Source organism: Caenorhabditis remanei, chromosome IV, assembly GCF_010183535.1.
Source record: "Caenorhabditis remanei strain PX506 chromosome IV, whole genome shotgun sequence".
Taxonomy (NCBI): Eukaryota; Metazoa; Nematoda; class Chromadorea; order Rhabditida; family Rhabditidae; genus Caenorhabditis; species Caenorhabditis remanei.
This window is the reverse complement of record NC_071331.1, coordinates 19,441,765-19,455,267: the sequence shown is the minus strand read 5'-3', so window position 1 is coordinate 19,455,267 and position 13,503 is coordinate 19,441,765. Positions and strand designations below refer to the sequence as shown.

General features: G+C 34.4%; 2 protein-coding genes across 2 annotated transcripts; both read right to left on the bottom strand.

Annotated features, from left to right (window-relative positions):
- Positions 1 to 408: 408 nt before the first annotated feature.
- GCK72_015260 (uncharacterized protein) lies at positions 409 to 4,604 on the bottom strand (the record flags this gene model as incomplete). Its single annotated transcript, XM_053730737.1, has 4 exons — positions 409 to 527; positions 1,944 to 2,020; positions 3,032 to 3,242; positions 4,595 to 4,604. 4 exons carry the CDS (start codon positions 4,602 to 4,604, stop codon positions 409 to 411), a joined length of 417 nt encoding a protein of 138 aa, XP_053585509.1.
- A 1,956-nt stretch (positions 4,605 to 6,560) lies between these two features.
- GCK72_015259 (uncharacterized protein) lies at positions 6,561 to 9,149 on the bottom strand (the record flags this gene model as incomplete). Its single annotated transcript, XM_053730736.1, has 3 exons — positions 6,561 to 6,688; positions 7,022 to 7,188; positions 9,085 to 9,149. 3 exons carry the CDS (start codon positions 9,147 to 9,149, stop codon positions 6,561 to 6,563), a joined length of 360 nt encoding a protein of 119 aa, XP_053585508.1.
- Positions 9,150 to 13,503: the final 4,354 nt, after the last annotated feature.

Sequence of the window (13,503 nt, the reverse complement as noted above, 5' to 3'; positions counted from 1 at the left end):
TTTTTGGAATCATCTATTATCGGTTCACGAACACATTTCCGGAGATGTTAAAGGCGCATTTACTTTGTACAAAATGGTCTCGAAGCGGAAAACATGATTTGCAGTTCTTTTCAGACCTGCAATGTTCAAAAACATGGTACTTGATATTTTCAACTACAAGACCGTTCCGCGAAATCTCGAATGAACTAGATGCGCCTTTAACACCGAAAGTCATGACTTCGTAGATCACTAGTAGTAACTCAGTTTTCAAGAAACGTACTCATTGAAACATTAACAATATTGTTAGCCTACGACTAAAAATTCATACTAATATTATCACTTAAATTAAGGAAGATGTGAAGTATTTGTATTGAAACAGTAAAATTTGATGATCTTTTTTTTAGAAATGCAGCACTAACTAGGGAATGGTCAGGACTGACTTTGGAGTCCAGCAACGAGACCTAGCAGAATCGATAGAGAATCGAATTCTGATGAAAAATCAGTTTTCAAAAACTGCTGACGACCCTCCAGAATCCAGATATCCTTGTCTGAAAATGCAAATTTAATACATGTGATTTACTCGATTTTCCACCTAAATTTAGCTGTGTTTCGCCCCGAATATCACAGCACCTGAAGATATCTTTCGGCCAGCGATCGGTGGTCGAGGGGTGATTCTGCTAGGTCTCGTTGCTGAACTCCAAAGTCAGTCCTGACCATTCCCTAGTAAGTAAGAATGAAAACATACAATCAGTGGTAATCAATGTTCGGAGAAATTGTAAAATTTCACTTTGTAAAAATTTACTGTTTCACGAGAAAGTTTGAAAATTTTTTTATCCACATACGATTGGTCACCATTATAATAGATATTTCGAAAGAAATTTCTGATTTATTAGCTCCACCGAAACCCCCCTTGAAAAATGTTTCTTTTTCTCTGAGTCTCTCGATTTCGTACACAATTTTCTTCGGGTTCGCTAGAGCGCGGTTGTTAGAGGCGTGCCGTGCTAATAGGTGAAACAGTAAATAAATTTTTTTAAATCAGTCCTGAAGTATATAAAAAACTCTTGAAAAAAGCAGTTTCCTCTAGTCTAGTCTACACAAGTTTTTGAAGAAAAATATTTGTTTCCGGTTCAATGAATATATGCATTCCCGCAAAAAAGCTAGATATTTTCCCGCCCAAAAATTGAAACATTAACACAAAAACCAAAAAAATTTCAGTTTCAAAACAAGCCGAAAAGAGAAAAAAAAAGCGGGAAAAACAAATTGGTGGTTTGGCGGGGGAAGCATTTCTGCCAGATTACTCCCGGACCCTTTTCTATCAAGTGGGTGTATTTTTTTGTTTTTTCCGACCGGATTTCTAATGAGATCGCCGCTGGATTAAGGGGTTTTGGAATGTACGCTCTAATGCTATTTCGGTATGGGGCTTACCAAAAAGCTAACAAAATGGATGTGAAACAGAAAAAGTTAGAGGAAATTCCAAGAAACACATAAAAGTCGACATTAATTCCACCTGCTCTAAACTCTAACGTCATAAAATAAGGGAAAATTCAATTAGAAAACGAGAATAAAACATGGATGCTAAAAATGGAAGGAAGGGAGAAATGAGTTTTGATCTTTTAGAATGGAAACGCTTTTAATTTGGCAAACATTCTATATACAATCATCACAATATAAATATAATACAATCATTTCCCCTTATTTATTCACAAATGTGACCAACTTTTCCATTTGAGCTGTTAGTCCCGCGATACAATCCGAATTATACTCTATCATTTGTAAGTAGACCTTATTCATTGACTGAATCTCCGCAATGTCCTTTGTCAATTCCTGATTTCGTTCCTCCAACAATTGGATCTTATCACACGATTTCTTATGGGCATCATAGAATTGATCGAGTTCAAAACGAACTTCCTTGCGTTACACTTTCAATGACTCTCAAATATTAGAAGTCTTTCTGACCTGCTCACTTATTCGATTTGATTCATCTGAATTCCAATATCCAGTCCCTCGCATCCATTTCAATTTTTTGACTTGTACGAATTTTCTGAAAGAGTAAGTTAGTTTTAATCGAATACATACTATTCCAGATGAGTCGATACCATAAATTCTACGGCGAACAACTTTTTCTACTTTCAACTCATTAGAATAGGGTCCATCAACTTTGATTTCTGAAACTCTTCTATAATATTTTTTGAAACAGTAAACTTTTGATTTTTGATTTATGGATATCAAAAAAATCTACTGTATCAGATTTCAATAAAATCTTTTTCAATATGAAGAAGGTAATTCACATTGCAATCGAATTCTAAAAAAGGAGTTTTCTGATGCAGTTACTTAGTTATGATCGAAAAATGAAATAAATGAGCTGAACTACTAAACTGTTCCGTAAAAAGTGTTCTCTAATGTTTGTGGTGGAAAACGTATTTCATCAATTCTGATTGTTTTTATGTTATTCAACAAAGCATTTTGAAACAATAAATTTTTTTGCTTGAAAAGTAATTACTTCTCGTAGATGAAGTCATCAGTCAGTCGGTATGAAGTTTTGAAACAGTACAATGCACTCTTGCAATCTACTGTTTCAGATTTTTGAGAAACAGTAACGCTTGGAAAATGCGAAGTTTCACATATGCCATTTTTTGTAACTGGAAAGTTGTTTCGTATAAAAAACTATGAAAAGATCAATCCTAATTTTCTATGCTTTTTCAATAAAACATTTTGAAACAGGGAGTTGAAAAAAATTTTGTTTCGAAATAATAGAACAAGTTCATTACGTAATTACAGAAATCAAGTTGTTTCAGATTTTTCATGAAACAGTGAAGTTTTTAAAGAATAGGTAATTGTTAATTACCAATTGCCAACGCAAATTATATCAGAGCAATAGGAAAGTTTTCGACGTCTAATTATTTAAAACCAAATTTTCGGACTTCAAGGGGCGTCTAAACGTATTTTGGGACGTCTAAGTGTTTTTTGGGACGTTCAAGTTTTCAAAGGACATCTAAACTGTATTAGAGCCGAAAATAAACAAACCGATCCTCTGCAAATCAAGTAGACATACTGCGGCTTCACCACCAACTCCTCCCTTGCCTCATATCTCATTTCGGTACAAAATTCGGCGATTCTCAACAAAACTTCTTCTGGATAACCACAGAAACGATTCGACCATTTCAGATATCTCTTCATTGTCATTGTTTTCTCACGTGCTGATTCCATCATTATCGCGTGAAATACGTTGCGTTCGATTGCCCATAAATGACACGATTCGATGGCTGAAAATGCGGAATTTTGAGAAACATTATGACCGAAGAAGGAAAATTTTTTAGAATTTTCATAACATTGCACATGAACCACTATAACCAAAACCCTTAAAATATATAACAAAAATCTCTGAAACTGTAATTTTTTTTGAAAAAAACTATTTAAATCGATTAGGCAATGAGATGATCTATTCTCTCGAGATTTTTACATTTTTAGATCTTAAACCGGATTGTTTCCACCACTAATGAGTCAAGAGAAAACATCGGTGAGTATAACAGAAATCAGTCTGAAATAATATTGACTAGACACCCCTCCCATATCGAATAACATTTTGTAGTTGTTATTCGGTAACTATTTGATCCTTTCGATCAGTTAATTGTTATTAAAAATAGAAAACATTGATAAGGAAATGGATACAGAGACCAAAAATTGGTTGTAGCAGAAAATATTTGAAGAATTGGGGGGCTATGAGAACAAATTACGAAAAGATTTGGAAAAGTTTACTGCTTCCACTGAAACGGTGAAATTTTAGAAGATTTCATAAAGAAGAAGGTTAAAAGTAAAAGTAATTGGACATAATCGGTCTTTATGAATTTTCAATTTACTGAAACAGATGTGACGAGGGGGTTTTTATGTAGGTTTGGTGGAAACCTGCCCCTCAACCCTAAGGATGTTTCACTGACTGTTATCTGTGTATTGTGATCTGAAAGCGGTGCACAAAGAGAGATCGATAAACCCTTTATTGGAATAAGTAGCTGGTAGGTTAGTGCATGCTGGTATTGGTTGTCCTCGGTTGAAGGCGAGCTGGTAGTCGGAGTGTGTGTGTGTGTCTCACTTTGAAGCGGTGCACCAATACGGCTGGACACACGCTTCTCAGCGAGAACACATGGAAGTTAGTCCTCCGACGTGAGCTGATGTTGAGGTGTCAACGTGAGTCGACTTGAGTTGAAGACTGACGATTGTAGCTTGTTCCGTTGATGCGTTGGTGGTTTCGCGCCATTTCTCGGAAGCTTCTAGAAGGCGAAGTGTAGAGTTATGCGCGCCGGCGCGACCTGCGTCCGGCGGGGCGCACTTGCATCCTTCTTCGTATACTTCATGGCGGCAGTTTGAATATGAGTTTCTCTCGTTTGAGAGAAATCATACTAGATTGTTGGTTTGCCTTTGGTTAAGTGATGAGATTTAGCTGTGAAGATATGTGTCTGCATCTAAGGTCGTGAGTATCCGAAGGATGGTCGCGACAACAAAAAATCAGAAATATTTCAGATGAGTCAGCAACATTACTGAAAATTGTCTACAACTCTGTCCTTGTTTGGAAATTGTGAAACAGAAAATATTTATATTTTAAAAAGCAACGATAACTCACAAATTGTCATATTGCATTCACAAATTAGATTAAAACTGAACTGGAAACTTGGAAAAAGTATTTTATAAATTCATTGTCAAGAAAAAATCGAAACATTGGCTATCCATTTTTTTGGCGCTGAAAACAATCAGCTTTTGAAACAGCAATAAATCCTATTCCTCGAAATGATTATTCAGTCAGCCAATGAGTATTCTCTCACTATCAAATCTAATTAACTTGAATAACTTTTTGAAAATTTGGGAAACAGCAAAAATGTATGTTTTTCTTAAAATTTTTGCAGAAAATAACTACAGTTACAGTACTTATTGAGTACTTGAGCAGTCATTTTGATTTTTGATTGGAAGCAAATAAGCTCAACGATTTTAATGTAAAGCAAATACAATTGTTTGATATCAAATACCGCGTCCCAAGCAAAATTCAGGCATCCAGAACTTTTGGAAATGATTTTTTGAAACAGTACAAAATTCCACAGTTTTTGAAAAGGAAAAGTATGCTATGTATGTAAATACCGTATGTTTTTGTTTCTTATACTTCAAGAATCAACATTAAAAACCTATCGTTTATTGAATTGAAAAAATCTGAAACTGTAATTATGTTTTCTGTTTCCACACGTTTTGAAATAATGAATCTTTCAGAATATCCACTTATCGCTTCAAATTGCTACAGTAACCTCAGTACAAATCAGGTACTTGACCACTCAATGTCACTTTGATTTTCAGAATATCACAATCTATTCTAAAACCAAAGAAGCATAAATTACATCATGTTCTCGTTTAAACGTCATTTTGAATCTTGGCGCTTTGGTATCGTCACTTTTCCTTCTTTTGTTGATTTTTGTTGTTTTGTTTCTAAAAAGAACTGGACCCCCTTGTCTTCTATCTAGAATGACGAATTGGGATAGTTTGGGACGGTTGGAAATTGGTCTGATTAGGTCATTTCCGTATCGGGTTGAGAGAGAAAAGAAAGGGAAAATTAAGGGGGAAATTGGGAAAAGGACTGGACATTTTTACGTTTTAGAACAATTTTTTCTTACTGTTTCAAAACTAGAACTAGTTTTTTAAGTGTTGTTATTTACAATGGTGCTCCAAATCTATGAAGAAAATCTCATATTAAAAATTTTGACTCTTTCAGCTATTCCACTTCAGAAATTTCTATTCTACAGTTCTAATCAATCGAGTATGGAAATGTGTACGAATGACACCGAAAATAATCAAATCAGTGATAAAAATAGAATCGGGAAAGGTCAACTTGATTGATGATAGAACATTCTGGAATCGTTCACAATGGGTAAAAATGCATGTTTAAAAAAATGCGACAATTTTTTTACAGCTTCGTGCTATCTGCCCAAAAACATCGTATTCTTACTGTTTTAAAAAATTGTTATAAGGTTTATGAAGAGTCTACAATAGTTTTTCAGTAAATAATATAGATTTCTTCTTCTATATAATAACAAAAAAATTACTATTTCAAAATTCTTATTCCAAAAATGGAAATTTTACAAAAGTCACTCTGTCTCCTTTCTATGAACTGTTTGAGAAATCAATAAAACACAAAATAACTTCATCTGATCAAAGGTTGTTGAAACAGAAACTTCAAAATGCTGTTGCAGTAATATATTTGGTGTGCTCTCAAATTTTTTGGCTCGACACAGTTCTTACAACTGCGCTCCACCGAAATGCACTTGAAAAATGTCTCTTTTCTCTGAGTCGCTCAATTTCGCCCACAATTTTATTCGATTTCCATAGAGCGGAGATGTAAGAAGCGTGCTATGCTAATAGACACAATGAAGAAAATTACATTGGAAATTTCTTTGAAATGCTTTCTGTTTCACTGAAACAGTAATTGTTCGAAGTTACTGTGAACAAAAATATTTCTTGACGCTGATACATAGGCTTACAATGATTGATGTCTAATTTATTATAATTATATGTAATTGAGCCCCATAATAATTTTTTTCATTTGAGCTTCACAATATTCTCACCTCTAACAGTTGCAGTCCTCTCACAGTGATGAAGAATGGCGAGTTCACCGAAAAGAGCTCCCTTTCCATTGTACGGACGAATCGGTTATCCTTCACAACTTGCACTTTTCCTTCTGAAAATTAACTAGTTTTTATTTAAAACAGATTTAAAAATTGGAAGTTTTATGAACTCAACAAGGTACATTATCACTAAAAGCATGAAAAAAAAACTAATTTCAATAAAAAACTTACTGTTTTTACGAAAAGTATTTACATTTGTGGTTTGGATGCGTTTTGATGAATTTAGAAAAATTCTATGGAAAAGAATATATTTAAAAAAACATAACATATTCATATATGACCGTCCCAATGGTATTCGCATAACTCCCAGACTCATACCTATTTTCGGAACAGAAATTAATTTTTCTTTCCCAACAAAAAACTCTTTCATTTAAATAAAAACTAACCTTGAATGACATACATAATTGACCCCAAATCTCCCTGACGAATGATAATTGCTCCGGCTTGAACCTCGACCGGATACATTGCCGACGAGATTTTTTCGATTTGAGTTGCATCCTGATTACGGAGAAACGTGTTGAGACGGAGAGCATTTCCGATGGTTTCGAAGGCTCTGGAATGAGATTTCACTGTTTCAGGGGTATGTTAGGTGTCTGGTTAGAATAACTGTGATGTTCAGATTCATAATCGACCAACTGATCGGCTAAAAGCACTTGTGAAAACTGCAACAATCAAAACTTCATCATTAGATTAGTGTTTCCGTCACAACATAACAATTTATGTAACAGAAATTTTTCTGAATTCTTTACTGTTTCATGGAGACATGTTCAGTGATAAAAAAATAATCGAAATGATATTGATAAGTCGATAAGTCGTAATAAACAATTACAATATTTGATAATTATTTCTTCCATATAAGACGGTTGAAATTTCAAAAGTTCAGATAATTGAAGAAAAATTTAAAAAATTCAAGCATTTTTGGACCACTCCATTAATACTGTTTTATTTTCTTTCCCGTGTTTTATCCGCTAGAAAACAGAATATAGAGCAGATTTATTCCAAATTCAACAACTTCCTTTTTATCTTAGCAAACCACATATTTAAGTGAAAAAGATGGAGCAGATTTATTAAAATATAAAAATTGGACAGAAAACATAAATATGGACGGGGCAGATTTTCCATGTTACAAATTCTGGACCAACATTGAAGATCTATCTCCGGTCAAAAAAAGTGGCAAACTTTTTTTTTGTGATTACCATCATTGAAATAATTTTTTTATATTTTGTTAATAATGCGTTTTACGGTGACATTCGCCTTTTTCATTTCCGCCGGCGGCGATATTCGCCTACGGCGATATTTGCCTGTATAATTTCAGGCGAAGGCAACCTTCGCTTTTTTCATTTCCGGCGAAGGCCGCCTTCGCCTGTTTTTAAAACGGCAATTTTTGACGCGTTTCATTTTCCAAGCGGTAAAAATGCCGTTTTTTAGTTTTGTGTTTAAAAGAATTTCACAAAAAAAGAATCATATTTTCTTCTTCCGTAAAAGAGAGAAAGAGAAAGAGAAAGAGTGGAACTAGGAAAAAAAGAGGAAAGAAAGAGAAAACTCTTAAATTCATAAATACATAAGAACAGAAACATCTTCAGAACCTATTTGTAGCTGTTCGAATAAAAGAATCCAATCATTATGTTTTCGATGAGTTCAGGATTCAGTCTTTGTCGGTCATCTCGAACGTCTCTTCGAAGCTTGTTGAAACTGGCAAAAAATGAAAAAACTGGCAGAAGTTTTTTTTTTACAGTTTCATAAAAGGCTACTATAAGAATAAATTTTAATCATTTCACTTTTCCAAATAAATTATTTTCAGTGTTTGAAAATTAGTAAAGTTGTGCAAAAACCGGTTTTATGATCGGTTTGAATTCTGAAAATATCAGATTTAATAATTTTTGAAACAGCAACCCCCAATACTTTACAGTCGGATCAATGTTTCAAAATATCACTGTTTCAACAATTTTTGAAAAGTCATACATCTTTTGAGAACGCAGTGAAATTCGCTCTGTAACCAAGACACAGACAAAAAAATTCTGCAAAGGTTTTGTGCAAAAGTTGACAGAAGTTTATTTTCAGAGAAAATTTTTGCTGTTTCATAAAAGAGAGAATTCCATTATAATGAGAATACACTTTAATCACTTCAAAATCCAGTAAAATGTAGGATACTTCACAAAATATATTTTTTTAATTGCACTGTTTCAGTAGTTATACAGAAGGAAAATTGGTCTTCTCATCAGTTAGACTTCTAAAGATTTCAGATTCAATACTTTTTGAAACAACAACCAACAATATTTTAAACTCCCCTGAAAGTCAAACCGATTTAAAAAAATTTCACTGTTTCAACAGCTTTTGAAAAACCATAACCTTTTTGAGAATGCATTTTCGCTATAGTTCAAATTACAAGACACAGACAAAAAAATTGAAATTTTGCAAGAATTCCCAAAGCAAACAAAAAAGCACAAACCTCTTTGGAACATAACGTTGAGTCCGGTTACGGAATAAATCTCTTCTATATCTGAGAGCTTTCATTTTCAGTTTCAAATATAAAATACTGTGTGACACAGAATTCTCTCTGATAAAATGAAATAATATTCTTCCTATACTCTCTTCCCTAAGCCCCGCCCCTTTTGAAAGGAGGAGACAGTAATCTGTTTGACCCCCCGAGAGAGTTCTCCCTGAGGGCACAAAAATTTCGTGCAAAGAGCAAAGTCTCTCCCTCCCTCTATGTCTCTTTTTTCCCGTTCGAAGCGTCTTATTTTCGGAAGCAGAATGACATGATACCATGAGGGCAAAGCACATGTTTTTTCTTTCTTAACGGAATTCGTCTGGTTTTTACTCTTGACTTAACGGATTAAAGTTTTTGAGGACTCAATATCATGTAATTCGAATAGAAGAAATAGACAAACGAAATGATGTGATTTGAGAGTTATTTTTGAGTTTTTCTTATTGAAATTGTAAAAAATCGACAATGACGTGAAGAAATCATTATATGAATTCAGATCATTTAAAGAAAATATTACTGAAACCGAAAAATTAGGTTGTATTTATCATGGACTTATTTAGCCGGAGTAATATCAAATATGAGAATCGTTTTAGATACTTGATTTTTGAAACAGTAAATGTTATTCTGAATACCGGAGTTATATTATTGGCTACACTGGATAAGAAAACTTGTGAAGGGAGATAAGAAAAAGTTGAAACAGAAATTGCTCTTTTTTATTCTGTTAAATTTAGTAACGGATTACTGGAAAATAACTACTTTGCAATACTTCACACTCGGGTTGAATTTTTTTGAAACTGTGAATCGTGTGAAAAACGACGCAACATTGAGTAAATTTGAACAAAAAACTCAAGTTTTTTTTTGAAACAGTAAAAGAAATATTCCAGAAATGAATAATTTATTGAGTCGTGGAATAGATTCACTATCCGAAAGGCAATTGCCTTATAACTAATATATACTGTTTCACTAAACAATTTTTAATTTTTAAATCGAAACAATAATTTGAATAGTGACTCTAGTTCTCCTGCATGATAGTTTTTCTATTTTTTTATGTTGTTACTCAATTTTTCATTAAAACATTGAATTATAGATTCTGAACATGAGAAAACTGTGAAAAATCAAGTTTCTTCTTAAAATAAAATTTGTTAAACATTTCCGTTTCATCAAAACATCAATTTTCAATTGGAATATGAACAACTAATAAACAAATCCAGTTTCACTTTTATCCTTTTTATATCAATTTAGACGCTTTGCAACTCGTCGACATGTTGAACACTGGAATAGAATTTAGTATGCACAGGGGTGCAAAACGCAAGGTCACGTAAACGCGCTCCGTCTCTCAGCGGTTGGCACGGTGCAAAAAAGGACTTGGCTGAGTGCCAAGTTCAAGTTTAGCGTGTGTTTGTCGTATTTTTCAATGAAAAACGCGACGCAAACGCATCGCGACTCGGCCGGTAAATTCAAAGCTTTTCGTTGCGGACCTTACGCCTCGCACCCCTGTGAGTATGCGATCAAAGATAATAACTTTGCCCGAGCTGTGATTGTTCCTTGAAACAGTACGTTTTTGAAAAAAAATGCGTTCAATTCTTACAATTTTTTAACACAACTTTGCAATGTTTTAATCAGATCGTGATCAATTTTTTAAAATTTCTGAAACAGTGAGAATTCGGACTATTCCGTCAAAAACGAAAGTTAACTGGATCAAAGCTGATGTTTTTTTGAACCAATGTAACAAATTCAATTTAATACGTTGCGTTGCAGTAAATTGATGTGTGTGTAAAATGCAAAAAAATAATAAAAGTCACAAAGACTGTTTGTTGGAGGTTTTTCTTGAAACAGTAATAATTTTCCACTGTTTTCTGATAAAGAAATTCTATTTGAGGAATTGAAAAAAAACTCAACTACTAAAAATGATAAAAATCAGAAGAAAACATAACGAATTAGACTTAGAAATCAGAAGTTTGTCCGGCAGTCATGTCCTTGAAATCCATCGAAAACCAATTGCGGTAGAAGCAATTTTCAGTCGTTGATTTCCGTGTTAAATTTGTATTTCCGAAAAAAATCAACTGTTGACAGTAAGTAGAATGGAGGAGGAACTTTCCACCCTGCCTTTCTAGAAGAATTTTCCGTCCTACGGGTGACGTCATCACCTGTGTACCTGTAATTGAAAAAAAGGCCTGCAATACCTACCTCTCTGAAAAAAGGCCTGTAATTCATCATACCTCTGTTCATAGTTTCCAGGTAAGTACCACACACCGGGGGACCTGTTTTTACCTGTGTACCTGTTCACCTATAATTAAAAACTCTCTGAATACCGTACCCCCTACCGTACCCCCTACGGTATACCTCTTTACCTGTTCACCTGTATACCGTACACCTGTATACAGAAACCCGCGTCTACTGAAGAAAACTTCAGCCCGCGTATTATAGACTACTACATCCTCTGATCGACGAGTCTATCCGGTACCGACACAGATAAGAATGGTGGGGGAAGTTAATTTTATAAAAAGTACCCTGTTTTTAGGAATTTCAATCATAATTTTATTGATTTCTAGATTTACAAAAGTCCTGTTTTTAGGAATTTCAAATATAATTTTATTGATTTCTAACCCGGGAGGATTCAAACCCGCGTCTACTCTTTTCGGTACTCTGGAACAATATAACTCCGCAAAAATTCAAGGAATAGATTGAACATTTTCGTTCCGGGATCTTTTTCTTGTTCCGGGATTTTTTTTTCGTTCCGGGATTTTTTATTTTCGTTCCGTTAAAGCGACGGTCGTTGTCCAAGGCACGCTGGTTAGGTTTTGCCCGCTGGCTCAGTTTCTCTTCTCTTTCAGAATCCGTTGCGGACAACGCCTCAGACAATGCCCACTTGTCTTTTATATATAAGAATGATATATACTGTTTCACTAAACATTTTTTTAAATTGAAACAGTAACTCGGATAGCCTCTCTATTGTTCTATTTCTAAATTGTTGTTTAGCTTTTATTGAAACGGTAAATTATAGATTCAGAACATGGGAAAAAATACGAAAAACAAGCTTCCTCTTTTGAAAATCTTTTTTTTTCAATTTCTGTTTCATCAAAACATCAAGTTTCAATTGAATATAAGAACAACTAATACGCAAATGCTTTTCGGTTTCACTTTCATCGTTTTTATATCAATTTAAGACGCTTTGAAACTCGTCGTTTCGCAACCACATCCCGTTTATATTTGCTATCAACAAGGCATTCAAATCTAACTTTTCCGTATGTTGTCCACTTCTAACGCAATCTACAACAGTTTGGGAGTTTCAGAATATAATAATTCGAGTTGCGAAAATTGGTGAAGTGTCAAAAGATTGTCAAAAAGATTCACATAAAAATTTACTATTTCACCAACTTTTAAAATATCATATGAAAGAGATCGCTTCAGTCCGTATCCTATCCCTACATGAGAAATATATATTTCAATTTTTCTTGGTTTCATGATGCCATATTATAGTCTAGAGAACAGAAAAATTAGATTAAATAAGATTGAACATTTTTAAGCCAGCATCATGAAAAAAACAGTGAGAAAATTAGTTTCCTTTATTTTCCTACTCCACTTGAAACAGAAAATTTTTGTTTTTCAGTGTATTATCCCGGCACGCTTCTTACAGCCATGCTCTACCGAAACCGAAGAAAATTGTGTGCGAAATTGAGAGACTCAGAGAAAAAGAGACATTTTTCAAGGGCATTTCGGTGGAGCACAGTTGTAACAACTACTGAGAAAAGTATAACTCACTCATCACTCTTCCCAATAATCGGTCGTTTGACTTGAACATCGGGTTCCGATGAAATTGCCGTCTTTCTCGTTGAATTCTGCATTCGATACTCAGCCAACTCTTTTCTCAACTGATCAATGATATCATCTTTCAGCTCCAACTCAGCCAACAATGCTTCACGTGTTTGTTTGCGCCGTGGGTAATTGAGAACTCCTTACGTAAACTGCCGCCCCGCTGTGGTTTCTCACCCCATCTTGCCAAATTTCTTCTTATCAAGAAATGCGCCACTACTCTTGCCCTTCCCCTATCCATTGTCTTCAATGATTCCTTCCGCACCTCTACTGTCCCACAATCATGGAAAAAAGCCGTAGTGACCCCTGTCCTCAAGAAAGGTAATGCCAGTTTTCCTAATAACTACCGTCCGATAAGCCTTACTGATCCCTTCTCTAGAATCTTCGAGCGCATCATCTGTAATCGCATCAAATCTGATTTTGCTCATAAGCTTTCAGTTCATCAACATGGTTTCTTAGCTAAACGGTCCTGCGCCTCTTCTTTAGTTCAGGTCATATCCAATTACAATATTATTCTTAAAACTCACAAAACCCTTGATGTAGTGTTCTTTGATTTCCAGAAAGCTT